Source organism: Dama dama, chromosome 20, assembly GCF_033118175.1.
Source record: "Dama dama isolate Ldn47 chromosome 20, ASM3311817v1, whole genome shotgun sequence".
In the NCBI taxonomy this organism is placed as follows: Eukaryota; Metazoa; Chordata; class Mammalia; order Artiodactyla; family Cervidae; genus Dama; species Dama dama.
In genome coordinates, this window is record NC_083700.1 from 74,558,644 (window position 1) to 74,580,991 (window position 22,348).

Consider the following 22,348-nt stretch of genomic DNA (forward strand, 5'->3'; position numbering starts at 1 on the left):
ATTATCACAAGCTTCCACCAGTAAATAACATGAATTTATTATCTCACAGATTCCAGGGTCAAGGTGTCCAATGTACTTTAGCTGAGCCTTCTGTTGAGAGTCTCAAAGGTTGAATAAGATCAAGGTATCAGCTGAACTGAGTTCTCTGCAGAAGGTTCAAAGGGAAGAATCTGCTCCCAAGCTCATTCTGGTTGCTGGCAGAATCCAGGTCTTGTGGTTGTGGGGTTATTGTCTCCATTCTTTCACTGGGGGCTACTGACCAGGGGTCACTCTTGCTCACGTTCCTCAGCTTGTGGCTCCCTCCATCTTTAAGCTGGCCATTACGTATTGTACTCCTATCATGCTTTGAATCTCTGACTTCTGCTTCTCCAACCAGAGAAAAACTTTCTTGAGTTAAAGTGTTTGTGTGATTAGCATTGTTCTTAAAGTCCAAATTTCTAAGAACAGTCTGTTCATGGTGATTTAGGCTTTCTCAAAGAAAATTTAAGTTTTCTCTATAGTGTTTCTCACTTCTTTTTGAGCTTTCACCAGCTGAATCTTTAATGTCCATATTTCTGCAAATAGCCTGTTCAAGGCAATTTGGGCTTCTTTTATCATACTCCTCAAAATTCTTCTAGCCTCTAGCACTGCCTAATTCCAAAGCTACTTCCACATGTTAGGTATTTGTTACTGTGAGGGCAGGACCCCACTTCTCAATACCAAAATCTGTGTTAGTCTTCTATTACTGCATAACAAATTATCACAAACTTAGCAACTGTAAACAACCCATACTTATTACAGATATATCTTGTTTTATTGTGCTTCATTTCACTTCACTTCACTGCATTTCACCGATAGTGTGTTTTTTACAAAATGAAGACTTGTAGCAACCATGCTTCAAGAGACTCTACTTGCACCATTTTTCCAACAGCATTATTTTTTAGGTAAGATAGGTAAGTCAGTAAGAAAAAGATAAATATTGTATACTAACGCATATATATGGAATCTAGAAAAATGGTACTGATGAGTTTATTTTTTTTATATTTATTTATTTATTTGACTACAACAGGTCTTCACTGTGGATGCAGCTTCTTTAGTTGTGGCATGCAACTTCTTGGTTGCAGCATGTGGAGTCTAGTTCCCTGACCAGGGATCGAACTCTGGCCTTCTGCATTGAGGGCACGGAGTCTTAGCCACTGGACCACCAGGGAAGTCCCACTACTGATGAATTTAAATGCAAGTCAGCAGTGGAGAAACAGACATAGAGAACAGACTTGTGAACATGAGGAGAGGGTGAGATGTATGGAGAGAGTAGCACGGAAACTTACATTACCGTACGTAAAATAGAGAGCCAATGAGAATTTGCTGTATGTCTTGGGGAACACAAACAGGGGCTCGTATCAACCTAGAGGGTGGGCTGGGGAGGGAGACGGGAGGGGGGTTCAAGAGGGAGGGGACATGTGTACATCTATGGCTGCTTCATATTGATGTTTGACAGAAAACAACAAAATTCTGTAAAACAATTATCCTTCAATTAAAAAATACATAAAATTTTTTTAAAAGATATGCACATTGCTTTTTAGACATGTTACCCCACACTCAGTGGACCACAGCATAGTATAAACATAACTTTTATATACACTGGGAAACAAATCTGTGTGACTCGCTTTGTTGCAATATCTACTTTACTGCAGTTGTCTGTAACCAAATATGTAACATCTCCAAGGAAAGCCTGTATCTGACAGTTTTGGTTTTTCTTTTTTTTTTTTTTTTTTGAGTCAGGAGTCAGGCGTATCCTAGGCTAGGTCCTCTGCTTGGGATTTCAAAGCTGAAATCAAGGCACTGGCCAAGCTGGAGGCTCTGAATAAGACTTTTCTTCCAAGTTCATTCAGGTAGCTAGCAGAATTCAGTTATTTGTGATTATAGGCTGAGATCTCCACTGACTGCTGGCTGCTGGCTGGGACTCACTCTCAATTCTGAGTTTAGTTCAATTCACTTGTTTAGTCGTGTCCAACTCTTTGTGACCCCGTGGACTGTAGCACACCAGGCTTCCCTGTCCATCACCAATTCCCGGAACTTACTCAAACTCATGTCCATTGCGTCAGTGATGCCATCCAACCATCTCATCCTCTGTCGTTCCCTTCTCCTCCTGCCTTCAATCTTTCCCAGCATCAGGGTCTTTTCCAATGATTCGGTTCTTTCCATCAGGTGGCCAAGGTATTGGAGTTTCAGCTTCAGCATCAGTCCTTCCATTGAATATTCAGGACTTATTTCCTTTGGGATTGGCTGGTTGGATCTCCTTGCAGTCCAAAGGACTCTCAAGAGTCTTCAACACCACAGTTCTAAAGCATCAGTTCTTTGATAGGTCATTCCCATTCTTTATCTTGTAGCCCGTTCTTTCTTCAAGCCAGCAATGCTATGTTGAATTCTTCTCATGCTTTGAATCTCTGACTTCTGCCTTTTCAACTAGCCAGAGGAAAAATTGCTTTCAAACAGTTCAAATGATTAGGTTAGGTCCACCTGAATAATCTCCTTATCTTAAGGTCAACTGATTAGTAACTTAAGTACCTCTGTAAAATCTCTTTTGCCATGTTACATAACCTAACAGTAGGCACAACCTTGGAGGGTGGAGATCATGGGGGCATCTTAGAATTCTGCCTTTTACACATCCTCACACTGAAAATACTTGAGAATTGCATTCATAGTGGCAATTCCAAGTTTTCATTTCTTTCCACTTTTTCATTTTATGCAGTAAAAAGAAAAAAGAAAATATGACTTGACAATCAGGAAAACTATAGAATGATGCTGTTATTGATTTAGTTCAAATCACTGTGATTTTATAGAATCTTGGAGCTATCTACCCATTTGCAATGACTACAACTGCATGAATTACTGATTACAAAAGATAGAATGGTGAATTTTTAGAAAACTGCTTTTGTTACATGGTAGGTCTTTCTGCAAACACACACATGCAGGGGCATACAAATATTTCTAGTAAAACAAATTTATTGTTAATAACAAGCTTTTAGAATAGGTGGTTTAAAATAAAAGTATGCCTAACAATTTTATTAGGTCTTTTATTAGGTTATTTATATTTTTATTTTTGGCTGCACTGGGTCTTCGTTGCTGTGGGTGGACTTTCTCTACTTGCAGTGCGTGGACTTCTTATTGCAGTGGCTTCTGTTGTTGCAGAGCTTGGGCTCCAAGGAACAGGGGTTTCAGTAGTTGTGACTCTCGGGCTCCAGAGAGTGGGTTTAGTAGTCATGGTGCACGGGATTGGTTCCTCCGTGGCATGTGGAATCTTCCTGGATCAGGAATTGAACCTGTGTCCCCTTCATTGACAGGTGGACTTTTAAACACTGGTCCACCAGGGAAGTCCTACTTTACCTACTTTCACAGCAAAAGAAATAACAAATGCTGACATCCAATTAGTTATAACCAGCCAGCTGCTCTCAACTGAAACAGCAGAGCAAGGTTGCATAATGCAGTTGGCTTTCAGTTTCTCTACTTAGGCACCAAATGTTTATGAACTCCCACTATATGCCAAGCACTTGGGTACAGAGATGCAGATGGTATCACCATGAACCCAAGTGAAGAGCTCAAAATTTCTCATTTTTCCCAGCAGGCAAGTTTCTTATTTCACTGTTTCACTTAAACATGTATACTTTAAATATTAGTTTCCAGATTCTGGAGGGCATTTGAGAGATCCTAAAAATCTTTTCATAATTAAACAAAAATACACCTACATTGTAATCAGTGTTTATTCCCTACTTCTTAAGAAACTGATGCTTTAAAAAATATATAATTTGGAAAATTGTAAGTTTTCTTTAAACATGACCCTTGATCAAACATTTTCTTGACTATTTTGACAAGTAAGAATCAGGCAAAAGACCGAGATCATGTTCTTTGGGATCACATACCTTTAAGGTCACATCTCTTTGTCAACATCATCTGTTCTCTGGGAAGATATAGTAGTTGGCCCCAAGTAACACTTACTTTGAAAAGATCTTCTTGGCTTAACCTTAGCCTAACCCAGCCAATCCACTGAATCAACCCAGCAGCAACCCTGGCAGACACTGAAAAAGAAGAACACCAGGCTCCTCATGAGCTGTTTCCACTACAGCATACTGAGTTTTATACCCATAAAATACAAAGATAATTAGTCATTTAGGCCTACCCCTTGAGGACATTTTAATGCAGCCTGGCATTGAATACAATGTTAAAATGCATGGCTAAATGAATTTCTAACCATTACATTTAGCTGCTATTCTTCACCTGCTTATAATTCCTCATCCTGAACTGCAGTTCTTCTGACCAGAAATGGAGCAAGTGGGGATGGACTACAAAGAGAAACTCAAAAGAGTTCAGTGGGTCCTGGAGCTGAGAGGAGGGAAGAAGGAAGAATGGGGTCTGGCAGATGGGATTTCTTTCACAATCCTCTTTCCTGTTCTCCTGCTCCTCATCTGAGAGATCTTCCTTACCACCACAAATTCTCAAACACTACCCAAACATCCCCGGTCTCTTACCCGTCTACTAACACTGGCCCTACAGGTGCTAACACAGCCCTGCTGTGTTTCCAATGGTAAAAATTAAAAGTCACAGCCTTCCATGATAAGGCGAACTTATTATTCACCTGTTCCTCCATTCATTCAAAGGACATTTACCAGCCATTTAGTGGACGCCGGGTGTGCAAGAGCATCCGGGAACGCAGGGTGGGAGGGGACTGAGAAGATCTAGCCTAGGTTCTGTGGATGTGGACCTCCACATTTCTAACCCAAGATCTCGAAATGCATTGTGATTCCTGTCCCTTGGACTGTAAAGTTTATGTAGGTAATCTTGGAGACAATGGTAACAAGACTGAATTGGAACGAGCTTTTGGCTATTATGGATCGCTCCTAAGTGTGTGGGTTGCTAGAAACTCTCCCGGCTTTGCTTTTGTTGAATTTGAAGATCCCCGAGATGCAGCTGATGCTGTCCGAGAGCTAGATGGGAGAACACTGTGTGGCTGCCGAGTAGGAGTGGAACAATCTAATGGTGAGAAGAGAAGTCGTAATCGTGGACCACCTCCTTCCTGGGGTTGTGGACCACCTCCTTCTTGGGGTCGTCGCCCTGGAGATGATTATAGGAGGAGGAGTCCTCCACCTCGACGCAGATCTCCAAGACGGAGAAGCTTCTCCCACAGCCGGAGCAGGTCCCTTTCTAGAGACAGGAGAAGAGAGAGATCACTGTCCCGGGAGAGAAATCACAAGCCATCCCGATCTTTCTCTAGGTCTTGTAGCCGATTTAGGTCAAATGAAAGAAAGGAAATAGACCAGTTTGCAAGAGGAGTGGCGTACAGGAAATAACTTCATTTGACAGGAGTATGTACAGAAAATTCAAGTTTTGTTTGAGACTTCATAAGCTTGGTGCATTTTTAAAATGTTTTAGCTGTTCACATGTTTGTCTGTTGGAACAGTGACACAAAGGTGTAATTCTCTATGGTTTGAAATGGATCACATGGGGCATGTAATATCAAGAATTGTTACTTTACAATGTTCCCTTGAACAAAATTTAATTTGCTTTGAATTTTAGTCTTCCATAGGCTGATAATAAACCTCTTAACTCCTGCCCAGCTAAAGTCAATGTTTAACATTATGGAAATAAAAACTGGCAAAAAATGGAAGATTTTTTTCAACATAGCTGGGATATGGTATGCAGCTGTAGTTAAGCAGTTTTTTAAAGCTGCTGTGAACTCAAAAACCAGCTGGAAAAATTAAAGCTTCACCCTTAAACTAGATTATAGGTTTAAAAATCCCACTAGTCTTCACACTGGACAAAAGGTTGTCCAGTTGGTGTAGAATCTAAGAAGTTTCAAGGAAGTTAGTTTACCTTTGCTTTAGGTTGTAAGTTCCTTCTGTGATTGCTGTATATGAATACATAGCTCTTTGTAACGTTCTTTATTTGAAAATCGGAGATACTCAAGATAACAAATGTCTTGCCAGTTTAAGGGTACATTGTAGAGCTGAAGTGAATTACTGTGCAAGATTCTTTTTTCATGCTGTCATTTGTAATATGTTTTGTGAGAATCTTTGGGATTAAAGTTTTGGTTACAAAAAAATAAAAAACAAAGGACATTTACCAAGTGCCTTCAAGGTGTCAGGTCCAGGGCTAGGTGCTGCGGATAAGAAAGGGAGCCAGGGCTGATCTCTACCTTCAGGGAACTGAAAGGAACAGTCGTGTACACAAGGATCTGTAATACGTTGCATTAAGTTTTTATGCCAAGAGTATAGAGGAGGAGTGGGCTCATCCTAAATTGATGCACCAAGGGAGGCCAAATTTTAACACCCCTCCCCCCAATAAAACCATAATACTGAAACAAACAAACCAGCCCCACTCAATTAGGTATAGGATAATAAAAATTTTCCAAGGATATCTGGGCACTGGGTTGAATTTGGAGCAGAACTGCTTTCCGGGGAACAGTTACAGGTGAAATAAGCATATTTCTTGAAAAAAGTTTGTATACCGGGAAAAAGGATGGTCAAATTTGTGAAAAAGGTTCTTTGCAGGAGGATTCAGCATAAATTACACATCTATTTATCTTGATAACTTTTTGCTCAGAAAGAAGAAAGAATTATGATTTGAACTTAAGTTCACAAGTATGGGAGGCAGGATATATATCAATACATTTTTCTTAAAGAGCTTATCTTAGCTAATAACAATGAGGTGCAGCCTATTTGCAAATCAGCAAGTAGAACCATAGAGACAGAATTGGTTAGACTTAAAGGTCACCCTCCTCCCCAACCTCCTTATAAAAACATTTGAAATAACTTGAATTCCCTTGCAATGTTTAAAGACTATTCTTTGTAGCAATATCAAATGTCCTTTCCTTGGAAATATCTCTCATTCAACCTTTTATTCATTGCTAAGAACCAAAGACACATATGTGCAACTTAATTCTAGCCCTGAAGGTCGTGATGTTGAAATATCACTTTTGACATTGCAAATTTCAATCTATAATAAAAATATTTTCTTTTAAAGTGGGCTGGAAACAGCACATATCCCACAAAGGATTTGGCAACCCAGACCACCTGGGGCATACAGGGATGAGGTAAGAGGAAACTTCAAAGATTCCTTTGGAGGCTGGCCTCTCTTCATTCTTCTTTCAGACAGTCCTTGTTCATTGATGAAATATTTACAAAAGTTCTGTCCATGCCAGTCACTGTACATGGTACTAGGAGCATAGAGACTAATCACCAGTTCAGCTCAGCCCCTGTAATATATATTCCTCATGTAAAGCTGAGGAGAGTGAGGTATATAATCATAAACAGTGTGAGAAAGACAAAAACCCAAATGGGTGCCAAGCCCCATGGATATAAAGGATAGTGTGCCACATTAAGGCTAAACGGGTCAAGGAAGGTGTCTCAGAGGAGGGGATATCAGAGTTGAATCTTGAAGGTAGTAAAGGATTTCCCCAGGTGAAAGACACGACAGAAAAGGGGAGTATATGCAAAGGTCTGAAGACAGGATACCTCACAAAGTGCTGGGGGCAAAAAAAAAGAATAACTTGGAATAGCTCCTTTCTTTTCCACCATCTTCTCATTACTAATGATGTTGGTGATGACTTTAACTTTCTCATAACTCAATTCGGGCTGCTGTGAACTCATCAACCCCATTGGGAGATTCACCAGCCACCACAGAATTACCCTTGTGTGTGAAATAACCTGTTTATGCAGGCTTCTCTGTTCTTGAGATTTTCTTCTCTGATGGGTCTGTGGATGGATCCAGCACTGGAAAGAACCCCCTAACCCTGGGGTTGCCCTTAGAGAAGTCGAAAGGTACAGTATCCAAGAAGTTATCTAGCTGCTGTGTGCCCCTCCCAGGTTCTCGGCAAATTCCGGTAAGGCTGGTAAGGAAGAACCTAGATCCTGGTTCTTCCCTTGAGAAGTTTTTATGGCAATAGCGAAAACAGAAGACAGTACTTTAAGCACCACCAGCCACAGCAAATCACATAACCGAGCCCAAGGTCAGGAGTTTAGAAGTACCTTATTACCAGCTGAGGCCAAAACAAATCATCAAGAATCAGGATCCAACATCAGATGAGTTGGGAAAGAGAGCTCTTCGCATGAGGTTATGGGGAGAGAGTAGATATTTCGAACAGTAAAATAATTCACAATGCTTCCTTTTAGAGGTCATCAGAAATTGCACCTCATCTTGGGCTACACAGATTTAGCCCAATAAATTATAGCACTTGGTCTTTAATCAAATGTTGGATAAATCTTTGAAGTCAATAAAACAATAACTAATTGGAGGGCTAGTGTACATTTAAGTTTATTCTCTGAAAGTAATAGTCCTATCTTTAAAGAACAAACAGTTTGAATGGAGAGTAATGAGGAAATAAACGTATTTATTTAAATTGAGCACTCTCTTCATTTTTTTCTGGAAGTGGTTGCCTTTTTTGTAAAATGTTTATATTAGGCTATCTGGTCATAATGTTGCAGGAAAGGGGACCCCTTCCAGGGCCCGAAACTGGGCTCTTGTCTAACACTCAGAAATGAATTGTACAAGGAGATGCATGTGCAGACAAAGCAAGAGATTTATTGGGAAAGGGTGCCAAGAGAGCAGGAGGGTAAAGGAACTCAGGAGAACTGCTCTGCCACATGGCTGCAGTCTTGGTTTTATGGTGATGGAATTAATTTCCGGGCTGAGTTTATCCAGTCATTCTGACTCAGACTCCTTCCTGGTGGTGCACACCTCGTTCAGGCAAGATGAATGCCAGTGAGAAGGATTCTGCGAGGTGGTCGGACATGTGGTGTCTCCTTTTGACCTTTCCCGAACTCTTCCGGTTGGTGGTGGCTTATTAGTTCTGTGTTCCTTACCAGGACCTCCTGTCGTAAAACAACTCATGCAGATGGTTACTATGGGGCCTGGCCAGGGTGGGCAGTTTCAGTCAGTGTGCTTCCCCTAACAATTAGAGATATGTATTTTTAAAAATCATTAACTAGGGTTTTTTTTTTTTTTACTGGAAATGTTATTAATCATTAGCTTTTCTAGGGAGTAAAAATGTTTTAATGCTTTAAACAACTTTCTGACATATAATTCACAACCGGAAAACTCACCTCCCCCTAAATTTGCCCGTATTAAATGTATACAATTCAGTGATTTTCCATAAATGTAAATTCACAGAGCCATCACCACACTCCTATTTTAGAATATTTCCATCACTCTCAAAAGAATCCTCTTGCCTATTGGCAGCCAAAACACTTTCTTACTTCCAGCCCTAAGCAACCACTAATCCGTTTACTCTCTCTACAGATTTGCTTTTCTGGATGCTTCATATAAACAGTCTCTTATTAAAAGAGATCTTTTGTGTCTAGCTCTTTTCACTTAGCATGTTTTTGAGGTTCATCCATATTGTGATAGGTGTCAGTAGTTCATACCTTTTATTGTTGAATAATATTCCATTATATGGACTTTTAGGACATACCACAATTTATCTGTTATAAATATTCTTTTCTTAAATTCTGTTTTACCTGACATTATTATAGCTGCTACATCTTTTTAAGTTTACTGCTTGCATCACACTCACCTAGATGCATATATATATGTATGTATTTTAAAATAAATTATTTTTGATATTTTTGACTTATAGAAAATTACTTAGATAGTACAGAGTTTCCCTATAACTCACATCCACTTTCCACTATTATTAACATCCTACATTAATAAGATACATTTTTTAGAATTAATGAACTGATATTGATACATTATTATTAATTAAAGTCCATTATTTAACCAAATTTCCTCAGTTTTTCTCCTATTTCCTTCTTATGATTCAGTATCCTATCCAGGATGCCGTGTTATATTTATTCATCATATTTACTTAGGCTGCTTTTGGCTGTGACAATTTCTTAGATTTGCCTTGTTTGTGATAACCTTGACATTATTTGAAGAGTACTGGTCAAGTATTTTGCATAATGTCCTTCTATTGGGATTTGACTTATGTTTTTCTTACAATTAGACTAGGGTTATGGGTTTTGCAGAGGAAAATCAGAAAGGTAAAGTGCAATTTTTGTATTTTATCAAAGATACATACTATCAATGTGACTTATCAAAGTGGATGTTGACCTTGATCAGCTGATCAAGGTAATGTTTGTCAACTTTCTCCTGTACAGGTACTCTTTTTTTTCTCCTTTCCATATGGTACTCTTTGAAAGGAAGTCACACTTTCACTATATACTGGCGAAACCTAATGAGTGGGGAATTACACTCCACCTTTCTGAGGGAAGTGTATCTACATAAATTACTTAGAATTCCTCTACACAGGAAATTTGTATCTTCTTCCCCATTTATTATTTATTCAATCATTTATTTATGTCATTATGGACTCATGGATGCTTATTTTATAATTTGGTTTATGACACAATAGTACTTGATTCATTTTGCTCCTCAAACTCTTCCATATTTGGGCACTGGGAGCAGATTTCATTTGCTTCCTATGCCCCAGGCATATCCCCAACATTGTAGGTGTATGTTGGTTGGTTGGTTAGTTTTTTCAACTCTTTCTTACTTTCTGGTGCTGCAAGGTGCTCCAGGCTCATTTTGTGTATTTCCTATCCCAGTTCTAGAATCAGCCAGTTCTCCAAGGAGTCTAGTTCCTTTGATTGAAGACTGGTTTCAAAAACCAAGATCTGGGCATTAGGTGTACTCACTTCTACTGGAGTGCTATTGCTTCTGGCCTGCTCAGCTGCCAGAGCAAGGAAATACATGTGTATACACTAACTTGTGAATATACACATTCCTATATGCAACCATCTGTATTGGTATTAAACTAAACGTGAACTCATATTGACATCTCAAACTCTAACCCATTGTGCTGTCACTTCAGTCATGTCCGACTCTTTGCAAACCTATGGACTGTAGCCAGGCTCCTCTGTCCATGGGGATTCTCCAGAAAAGAATACTGGAGTGGGTTGCCATGCCATGCTCCAGGGGATCTTCCTGATCCAGGGACCAAACCCGTGTCGCTTATATCTCCTGCATTGACAGTCATGTTCTTTACCACTAGCGCCACCTGGGAAGGCATTACCACTTGATTAATTCTAACCTTCCTCCTTTGCATATCTATAAATTTTCAGTGCAACAGTGAGACTTCTTCTGACATCATCTAACATCTGATTCCCATGATCTGACATCAGTTTATTGAATTGTTCAATCCCAGAATAACAGCATAGAACTGTTAAGCTGTATGCTGAAGGGTACTGAAGTAGTGACAGTGCTTGGGCACAGTTTCTGTAGTCATTAGTTTTGCAGACTCCATCATCTCCAAAGTTACCTCGGTTAGTACCTGTTACCTCCACCCCCTTCAGTGAGGTTGTTTCATACATTTGTAATACATACAATGTGATTGTTTCTTTACATGCAGCAGTCAGTCCTGAGACTCCTCCAATCTCCTAAATGATTTGCTTACATTTTTGTAATTAAAGTCCACTCCTTTACTCTAAAGTCTTGACAAACACACAGTGTCACATATCCATAACTATATTATCATACAGAATGCTTTCAACATCCTTTAAAACTCCCTGTGCTTCACCCACTGACCTCCCTGCAACTCCACCACAATCTCCTGCCGAACCTTGAAAATTAATGATATTTTTACTGTCACCGGAGAAGGCAATGGCACCCCACTCCAGTACTCTTGCCTGGAAAATCCCATGGATGGAGGAGCCTGGTAGGCTACAGTCCGTGGGGTCGCTAAGACTTGGACACGACTGAGCTACTTCACTTTCACTTTACTGTCACTATAGTCTTACCTTTTCCAGATTGTCATATAATTTGAATCATAGAGTATATAGCATTTCTAACTTATCAATGGGCATTTAAATTTCATCATGTCTTTTTTATGACTTCATATCCTTTTATCACTGAATAAACATTCTATTCTATGGATGTAAGAGTTTGTTTCTTCACTAGGTTTCTTCTAGATTTGGGTTATTATAAATAAAGCTACTATAAACATTCATGTATAGATTCAAGGGATTAAATCTGATAGAATGCCTGAAGAACTATGGACAGAAGTTCGTGACATTGTACAGAGGAGGGGATCAAGACCATCCCCAAGGAAAAGAAATGCAAAAAGGCAAAATGGTTGTCTGAGGAGGCCTTACAAATAGCTGTGAAATGAAGAAAAGTGAAAGGCAAAGGATAAAAGGAAAGATATACCCATTTGAATGCAGAGTTCCAAAGAATAGCAAGGAGAGATAAGAAAGCCTTCCTCAGAGATCAATGCAAAGAAATAGAGGAAAACAACAGAATAGGAAAGATTAGAGATTTCTTCAAGAAAATTAGAGATACCAAGGGAACATTTCATGCAAAGATGGGCACAATAAAGGGCAAAAATGGTATGGACCTAACAGAAGCAGAAGATATTAAGAAGAAGTGGCAAGAATACACAGAAGAACTACACAAAAAAGGTCTTCACACCCCAGGATAATCACGATGGTGTGATCACTCACCTAGAGCCAGATATCCTGGAATGCAAAGTCAAGTGGGCCTTGGGAAGCATCACTACGAACAAATCTAGTGGAGGTGATAGAATTCCAGTTGAGCTATTTCAAATCCTAAAGGATGATGCTGTGAAAGTGCTACACTCAATATGCCAGCAAATCTGGAAAACAGCAGTGGCCACAGCATTGGAAAAGGTTAGCTTTGGATTTCATTCCAATCCCAAAGAAAGGCAATGCCAAAGAATTCTCAAACTACCACACAATTGCACTCATCTCACACACTAGTAAAGTAATGCTCAAAATTCTCCAAGCTAGGCTTCAATAGTACATGAATCATTAACTTCCAGATGTTCAAGCTGAGTTTAGGAAAGGCAGAGGAACCAGAGATCAAATTGCCAACATCCGCCGGATCATCGAAAAAGCAAGAGAGTTCCAGAAAAATGTCTACTTCTGCTTTATTGACCACACCAAAGCCTTTGACTGTGTGGACCACAACAAACTGTGGAAAATTCTTAAAGAGATGGGAATACCAGACCACCTGACCTGTCTCTTGAGAAATCTGTATGCAGGTCATGAAGCAACAGTTAGAACTGGACATGGAACAACAGACTGGTTCAAAATCAGGAAAGGCGTGTGTGAAGTCTGTATGTTGTCACCCTGCTTATTTAACTTACATGCAGAGTACATCATGCGAAATGCTGGGCTGGATGGAGCACAAGCTGGAATTAAGATTTCAGGGAGAAATATCAATAACCTCAGATACACAAATGACACCACCCTTATGGCAGAAAGCAAGGAAGAACTAAAGAGCCTCTTGATGAAAGTGAAAGAGGAGAGCGAAAAAGTTGGCTTAAAATTCAACATCCAGAAAACTAAGATCATGGCATCCAGGCCCATCACTTCATGGCAAATAGATGGGGAAACAGTGGAAACAGTAACAGACTTTATTTTGGGAGGCTCCCAAATCACTGCAGATAGTGACTGCAGCCATGAAATTAAAAGACACTTGCTCCTTGGAAGAAAAGTTATGACCAACCTAGACAGCATATTAAAAAGCAGAGACATTACTTTGCCAACAAAGGTCCATCTAGTCAAAGCTGTGATTTTCCAGTAGTCATGTGTGGATGTGAGAATTGGACTATAAAGAAAGCTGAGCACCAAAGACTTGATTCTTTTGAACTGTGGTGTTGAAGAAGACTCTTGAGAGTCCCTTGGATCGCAAGGAGATCCAACCAGTCTATCCTAAAGGAAAACAGTCCTGAATATTCATTGGAAGGACTGATGCTGAGACTGAAACTCAGCCTTGGCTAGGTGGCCAATACCTTGGCCACCTGATTTGAAGAACTGACTCACTGGAAAAGACCCTGATGCTGGGAAAGATTGAAGGCAGTTAAGAGAAGGGGATGACAGAGGATAAGATGGTTGGATGGCATCACCGACTCTATGGACATGAGTTTGAGTAAGTTCCAGGAGTTGGTGATGGACAGGGAAGCCTGGCATGCTGTAGTCCATGTGGTCTCAAAGAGCTGGACATAACTGAGCAACTGAACTGAACTGAGCTTGTGGCTCTTAGATCTGGTACAAATTGATAGTTTTCATTTCCATCTGAGTCAAATTTACCTTCTTTCTTTACTGGCAAGCCTGGTATTATAGAGTGAGGAAGTAAAGATAAGATCATGCTATTTAATAAAAAAGAAAAAGTCTATTATAGGTTCAATTCCCCACTGTGTCTCCTTAGAGGGTCTACTGGACTTCTCATCAGAAAGATTTCTTTCTATACCTGGCTCTTTGCAAGCTCTACACTCAGTAGCAATTCAATTTCATTTGCATGTGAAGCCTAGATACTAGTTGGGACAACTTTTAAAGTTGCATTCTCTTCAGAAGATTTAAATTGAGATGAGATTTCCTTAGGGAAAGTAATAAACTTGATGTTTAATCTGAGGGCAGGGGGAGAAAAACCTGCCTTTCTTAGTACATCGTATGATGACATTAAAATTATGTAACAATTCTCTACCTGTTAATAAAAGATTAGCTGGTGAGGAATCAGAAATTAGAAAAGCATATTGGGGCTAGAGAGCCTAAGGATATTGGGGTGGCCTGAGATGTGGACAATGGAACAGGCTGTCCAGAGACTCTGACACCTCGAATAGAATCCGAGGTGACAGGTAGTTTTAAATCCTCTGAGCAGATGGTAGAGAGACTCACAGCTGGGTCAGTTAAGAAGTCTGGTTTCCAATCCTCTATTTTAAGTATAATAGTGGTTTTTGGAGTGTGACTGAGGATTGGCTGACCCTGTCAATTGGTAGAGTATTGTCCGAGAGGAGGGGAGAAATGAAACTTCTGACAGTTCTGAGAGTTAGGGAAAAGGTTATTTGAACTTTTTAAGTTAAGGAAAGATAATTGTCCTTCTAGTGTCCTAGCTTTTCATAATATTTGCAGATGTCTGGACAGAGGCTGTGTGGTTGGTGAGAAAATTGAGTGAACTTTGACTTAGCCTTATAGTCATCATTTTTGCTTTTGTAAAGACTCAATATGCACATCAAGGTCTGTTCATTTTAATTTCTTTTTTGTCTTGTTCTCCTGTGTGCTATTTCCAAAGAACTACGTAGTTACTTCTCTAATAATGTTAAGAGACATACCTGCCTGGCCAATGACACTATTTTGGATTTCTCTCTCGTATAAGAAGGAAGGTTTCCAATCAAGGCAGAAATTTTAAAATGTTCTAGGCTCCAGGGTTTACTGCAGTGTGCCTTTTCAAAGTTTGTGTAAAGTGTTCCACCAAAGTCTTAGAATGTTCCCCTTCCTCTGAGCACACAGTTCAGCCTGAGACCAATTTACCTTAGAGAGAAAGGCCTCCTCCATTATCCCCACATCAGGCCCTGAATGTTGGCCTGGTTGAGCCATTTCCAGTTCCTTGCAGGAAGGTTGGGGAGATGCTGGTCACCTGTTTCCTCTGGGGCCAGGCGAGGGTTGGGGGAGGGTTTCTCCCCCTGAGGCCATCTAACCTGTCTGATAATATCAGTATAATCAAAGGTGGGAAGAACATCCTTTAATAGCCAGTCCAAGTCCCTACAGTGGGGCTGTGAAAGGCCACTAATCTTTCTAACTCTTCTCTAAATATGGTAGAATCTTTGAAAATGTTCAGGTGTCCCTGGTGTCTCAGATGGTAAAGAATCTGACTGCAATGCAGGAAACCTGGGTTCAATCCCTGGGTCGGGAAGATCCCCTGGAGAAGGAAATGGCAGCCCACTCCACTATTCTTGCCTCAGAAATCCCATGAACAGAGGAGCCTGGAGGGTGACATTCCATGGGATCACAAAGAGTCAGACATGACTGAAGCAACTAACACTTGAAAATGGCAGCAAAAAATGCTTTGGAATTTGAAAGAGCTGGTGTTGCTATGTATAAAGTAGGTAATGAGAGAGAATCTATGGTATACCTCAGGGAACTCTACTCATTCTTCTGTGGTGACCAAAATGGGAAGGAAATCTAAAAAAGAATGGGTGTGTGTGTGTGTGTGTGTGTGTGTGTGTGTGTGTGTGCTCAGTCATGTCACACTCTTTTTTGCACAACTATGGACTATAGCATGCCAGGTTCCTCTGTCCATGGGATTCTCCAGGCAAGAATACTGAAGTGAGTTGCCATTTCCTCCTCCTGGGGATCTTCCCGACCCAGGGATCAAACCCATGTCTCCTGCACCCCCTGCATTGGCAGGAGGATTCTTTACTGATGAGTGACGTGGGAAGCTCAGATACATTATACATATGACTGATTCACTTTGCTGTTCAGCAGAAACTAACACAACATTGCAAAGCACCTTGTTGTTCCATTGCTAAGTCACGTCCACCTCTTTACAACCCCAAGGACTGCAGCACACTAGGCTTCCCTGTCCTTCACGATCTCCCAGAGTTTGCTCAAACTCATGTCCACCATGGATGGTGATGCCATCCAATCACTTCATCCTCTGTCATCACCTTCTCCCCCTGCCCTCTATCTTTCCCAGCATCAGGGTCTTTCCAGTGAGTCAGCTCTTTGCATCAGGTGGCCAAAGCATTGGAGCTTCAGTTTTAGCATCAGTCCTTCCAATGAATATTCAGGGTTGATTTCCTTTAAGATTGACTGGTTTGATCTTCTTGCAGTGCAAGAGACTCTTGAGTCTTTTCCAGCACTCAATCCTTATGGTCCAGTGCTTTCTTCAGCGCTCAATCTTTATGGTCCAGCTCTCACATTCATACACGACTACTGGAAAAACCATAGCTTTGACTATACTAACCTTTGTCAGCAATGTGATGTATCTGCTTTTGAATATGCTGTCTAGGTTTGTCATAACTTTCCTTCCAAGGAGCAAATATCTCTTAATTTCGTGGCTGCCATCACCATCTGCAGTGATTTTGGAGCCCAAGAAAAGAAAATTGTCACTTCTCCACTTTTTCCCCTTGTATTTGCCTTGAAGTGAGGGGACAAGATGCCATGATCTTAGTTTTTTGAACATTGAGCTGAACACTGGAGTGGGTCGCCATTTCCTTCTCCAGGGGATCTCCTGACCCAGGGATTGAACTCAAGTCTCCTGTGTCTCCTGCCTGGGCAAATGGATTCCTTGCCACTGAGCCACCTGGGAAGATCATTATTTCAATAGCAACCCAATCCAATAAAACTTTTTATGGAAAGATCAAGAGGCAAATTCCATCTTGCATGGACACAAGATGCATCCCCAAAGCAGGTCTAGAAGATGCAGCCACATGATCCAAAAATTTCACTTCAAGTGTTAGCCTAAGAAATCAAAGATCCTTATTGTCACATTAGGTAAAAATAATGTTTGTGAAAATCATGACTCAGGTCTCCCATAAGAATCTGAGATTCCTCCAGTCATAGACCTACTAGTTTGTGACACAGGGTAGGCAATACTAGGAAGGGGCTTTACCAGCACTTGTGAGACAAAGGCCCCTTATGGACTGAGATCTTTTATTAAGACAAAGTCCCCTGAAAGCTGTCATGGTTGGACAGAGACTTCAGTTCAGTCGCTCAGTCATGTCCAACTCTTTGGGACCCCATGAACCGCAGCACACCAGGCCTCCCTGTCCATCCCCAACTCCCAGAGTCCACCCAAACCCATGTCCATTGAGTCGGTGATGCCATTCAACCATCTCATCCTCTATCATCCCCTTCTCCTCCTGTCCTCAGTCTTTCCCAGTATCAGGGTCTTTTCAAATGAGTCAGTTCTTCACATCAGGTGACCAAAGTATTGGAGTTTCAGCTTCAACATCAGTCCTTCCAATGAACACCCAGGACTGATCTCCTTTAGGATGGACTGGTTGGATCTCCTTGCAGTCCAAGGGACTCTCAAGAGTCTTCTCTAACACCATAGTTCAAAAGCATCAGTTCTTCAGCGCTCAGCTTTCTTTATAGTCCAACTCTTACATCCATACATGACCACTGGAAAAACCATAGCCTTAACTAGACATTTGTTGGCAAAGTAATGTCTCTGTTTTTCAATATGCTGTCTAGGTTGGTCATAACTTTCCTTCCAAGGAGTAAGCGTCTGGACAAAGAGACTGCTGCTTGTCATTTCTTATCTTGGGTTCCCAGCCTGTGGGGAGGTCACCTGAGGCAAAGTCAACAAAAGTCTCCTCCGGCTAGCAGAGACTAGAGAGAATATTCTCTCAAGACATAAAATAATATAAAGAGAGAGTCTGATCCAGTTGTTGTTTTTATTTGTAATCCACAGCAAAGTTTGTCTTAACAGATACTGATCTGGTCAAAATTGTAAACTAAGCAGACTGTGAGGCCCGCTCAAACAACAGTCTTGTCAGACCTATGCCTCAGGTTTACTCTATGAATGTCCTCTTCATGACAAATGACACAGAAACAGAGACAAAGGAAAGCAATGACTATCTCTGTGAGGTTGGAAATCAACAGAAACAAGAGTACTCAAAAGAGAAGACATTAGAGTTGCTATACCCAAAAAGCTACTGTACATAAATGGTTTTCCCTGCCAATCTGAACTTGCATGAGGAAAAAGACAAGGGGAGACTCTTATCACTGTCACCCCAACCAGACCCTACAGGCAGAGATCTGAGAGACAGTGACATTGTAAGAACTCCAGCCAGCCTCCAGCTTTTGTCAAAAGTCCCAAGATCTCTCAGCTGCAGCCCCCAGAGTAATCAGCAGAGACCCAGTCAGTACTATCCCATTGTCACCACCAGAAACTGTTGGGAAGGCAAGTACTTTACCCTCTCAGGGTCTCTGGCTGGGCCTGAGAATTAACAGAAGAAAAGAAAACAAATTTATTTAGTATTAGTTTTGCATGACATGGGAGCATTCATAAGAGAATGAAGATCCAAAGAGGTAAAATCTAAATGCTTATATACTGGATTGAACAAAGAGTGCTAATTATGGAAGCATAACCAAAATGAAGAAACCAGGAGAAGGTAAGAAATTATTTTAGCAAGGTTTATTAGTACAGCATTCTCCTGGCCTCGACTCCTATTTCTAGTGATAAAAATGTTTATTTCCTCCTGGTACAGGGAAGGCAGCTCTCACATGTGAGTTTTAACTTCAGCTTTCAGGAATAAAAGGTGCTTCCCTTGTGGCTTAGACAGAAAAGAATCCACTTACAATGCAGGAGACCTGGGTTTAATGCCTGGGTTGGGAAGATCTCCTGGAGAAGGGCTTGGCTACCCACTCCAATATTCTTGCCTGGAGAATCTCATGGACAGAGGAGCCTGGAGGGCTACAGCCCATGGGGTTGCAAAGATATGATATGACTGAGCAACTAACACTTTCAGGAATAAGAAGTGGAATCAAGTGCCTTTCTTTCACCTGCTGTTTTTTAAGTTCCTTTAGCTCAAAATAATCAGCATGTCAAGGTGACATATTTTGGGGTGGCATGTCCTGAAATCACTTTTCTTCCTCTGTGTGTATGGTCATACTTTCCTAAGCAATTTTTTTTTACATGTAATTTTTAAATTGGAGATTTTTAGATAATGTATTGTAGCAACTCTGGATTCTTATCCCCTCCAGGGATAGTTGTTGTTGCAGATTTTTTTGTTTCTTTAATGACTTGCCTGGATTAACTCTGTAGAGTCTGTCTCCCCAGCAGTGTGTTGCCACTGATGTCTTTGCTCAGGTTTTTTTTTGTTTAATATATTTTTGTTTCATTTTTAAGCCTGACTCCCTAAGGGACAGCATAATTTAATGGTCAGCCAGTGACTGACTAGAGATTGTACATAAACTTTTTGAAACAATAAAGTTTCCACCCTTTGCCATGGAGCTGTGTGTGTTTAAAGAATGTCATCAAACTTCAGGCAGTTTACAGTCTGCTCTAGCTTATTCTTTCTGTATCTCAAAGCTTCACATTCATCGTGGACAAGTGGATAGCCAGGGCCCTGTCTGATCTTTCCTCTGTGGGTGCACATCCTTAAGCACGCACATACCTGCTTCTAAATCACAAGAGCTAAGTGGCCACTTGTGAACTCTGCTATCACTCTCTGTGTCTCTGAATTTCCCTTTTACTTTTCTAGCTGGTCTGTCAATCTCTCCCTTGCCCAAGCAGTATTGTGACTACAGGCAGCTTACTTAAAATGTTTGCTATTATTCCTGGCTTTTCCTGTTATCGTTTCTGACAATGCCCTTGTGTATCTGTGCTTTGCTCCAGAGCAAATCAGCCCCCTCTGGTAAGGAGACTGCAATTCCTCACAACTTGCTCTGCCTTAATAAAATTACTGAACAGCAGAGCTGGGTGAGGAATGGCAGAATCCCCAGGATAAAATGCCATAGACTCCCACTATTCTTACTGATGCTTAGTTTTTATTGAACAAATGCTTCTCAATTAGATGGATGCCTTTGGTCGATTTCTAAAATCCTGGAGTGGCTGTTTTTAACAGCTTTGTCTGGTTTTATACCTGCTTTTAAGGAAAAGGTTTTGCCTCCCTCCTCACTCAACCTTTCCAGAAGTCCCACCTCACATTCAAATTTTTTGCTTTGGGCCACAGGTTACTGCAACATTTCATCATGACTTGTGAAAAACGAAGATATTCAAGACTTATGAACAAGCTTATGAATGAGGAGATACACTTCATTTTTAAATAAAATTCAGTATCAAAAATGAACTACAGATCCAATGAAATTCCAATTAAAATAACAGTGGGATTTTTGATGGAACATGATTAGACAGTGTTAACATGTCTAAACATGATTAGACATGATTAGATATTGACACAGGAATAAGCCAATGGTGGAGGTTAGAAAGGGCTTCCCCGGTATTGCAGCTGGTAAGGAATCCGTCTGCAATGCAGGAGACCCTGGTTTGATTCATGGGTCAGGTGGATCCCCTGGAGGAGGGCACAACAACCCACTCTAGTATTCTTGTGCCGAGAATCCTCATGGACAGAGGAGCCTGGTGGGCTACAATCCCTGGGGTTGCAAAGAGTTGGACATGACTGAGCGACTAAGCACAGCATAGCACAGAGGTTAGAAAGGCTATAAACAGAGCATGTAGGCAGAATTCTATGGACTCCCATTGTCCTTGTCCTTCTTTAATATCGACCCCCCTGACTGAAGTAGAATATAATGAAATGTCCTTCCCATGAAAAGTTATATTATATGCAAAAAATGAATATTATCTATATAGGTAGTCCTGGTCTAATCAAATGAGCCCTTTAAAAGTAAAAACTATTCTCCGGCTGGTGAGAGAAGAGAGACTCAGAGATTGAAAGGCAGAGAAGTAGCTGACATGGAATTGCTGACTTTGAGTATGGAGGTGGCATGGGCCAAGGAATGCGGGTGGCCTTGAGATGCTGAGAGTGGCCCCAGACTAACAGCCAAGGAAATGGAGACCTCATTCTTAAAACCCCAAGGCACTGAATTCTGCCAGCAACCTGAATGATTCTGAAAGCAGGTTATTCTCCAAAACCTCCAGCTAAGAGCCCAGTCTAGCCAACATCTTGATTTCAGTTATGAACCCAGCTAAGCCTACCTGGACTTCTGATCTACAGAGCTGTGAGATAATAAGTGGGTATTGTTTTAACCTGAAATTTCTGTGGTAATTTGTTATACAACTAATAGACAACTAATGCACCCCCCCTGTATTTATATAAGTATTTGAGAGATGACAGAGCTGTCTTTGCAGATTCTTGGTGAAAGGAGGATCTATTCAATAAGTAATTCTAGGACAAATGATCATACATAAAGAATTCAAAAAGGCTGGATCTCTACCTCAAAATATGACGAGCTGATAGAAATTGTCAACATTTACAGCAAGGAATTCTTTAATGAAAGATGTAAAATAAATTTATAAAAAGATTGAAAATTGAAGTATGTAAAAAAATTTAAATTCAACTATCAAAGGTCAACAGTGAACAAAGAAAACGGAAGGAAAGAACAAGAAGTCTGAAAAGCAGGAGTGTGCAATGTCTCATTGAAGAGCCAACCCATTGGAAAAGACACTGGTGCTGGGAAAGATTGAGAGCAGGAGGAGAACAGTGCAACAGAGAATGAAATAGTTAGATAGCATCACCAACTCAATTGACATGAGTCTGAACAAACTCCGGGAGACAGTGAAGATCAGGGAAGCCTGCGTGCTGTAGTTTATGGGGTTGCAAAGAGTCAGATACAACTTAGCGATTAAACAATAACAACGTCTCAAGAGTCCGGAGAGAAGCATGTTTGTAGAAAGGAAGTTGCCATCTGTGTTGAATTCTACTGATGGGGGAATTCGAGGAAGACAGAAAAGCATACACTGGATTTGAAGACACAAAGAAAACTGATGACCAGAACAAGAGCTTCTCAATGGAGTAGGAGGAAACCCAGGGTAGCGCATGGACAGCTGTGTCTCTTGTTCATTACCCTTCCAGAAAATGCCACGCCTCCCCCATGCAGTGTGCTTGAAT

At 40.7% G+C, this 22,348-nt stretch overlaps 1 protein-coding gene across 1 annotated transcript; it reads left to right on the top strand.

Moving 5' to 3' along the window:
• The first annotated feature begins 4,766 nt into the window (after window positions 1-4,766).
• LOC133074550 (serine/arginine-rich splicing factor 3-like) lies at window positions 4,767-5,324 on the top strand. The gene has a single exon (XM_061168457.1). It carries the CDS (start codon window positions 4,767-4,769, stop codon window positions 5,322-5,324), a length of 558 nt encoding a protein of 185 aa, XP_061024440.1.
• Window positions 5,325-22,348: the final 17,024 nt, after the last annotated feature.

Coding starts and splice junctions, on each gene's coding strand:
- LOC133074550 (XM_061168457.1), top strand. CDS start 4,767: ATGCATTGTGATTCCTGTCCCTTGGACTGTAAAGTTTATGTAGGTAAT.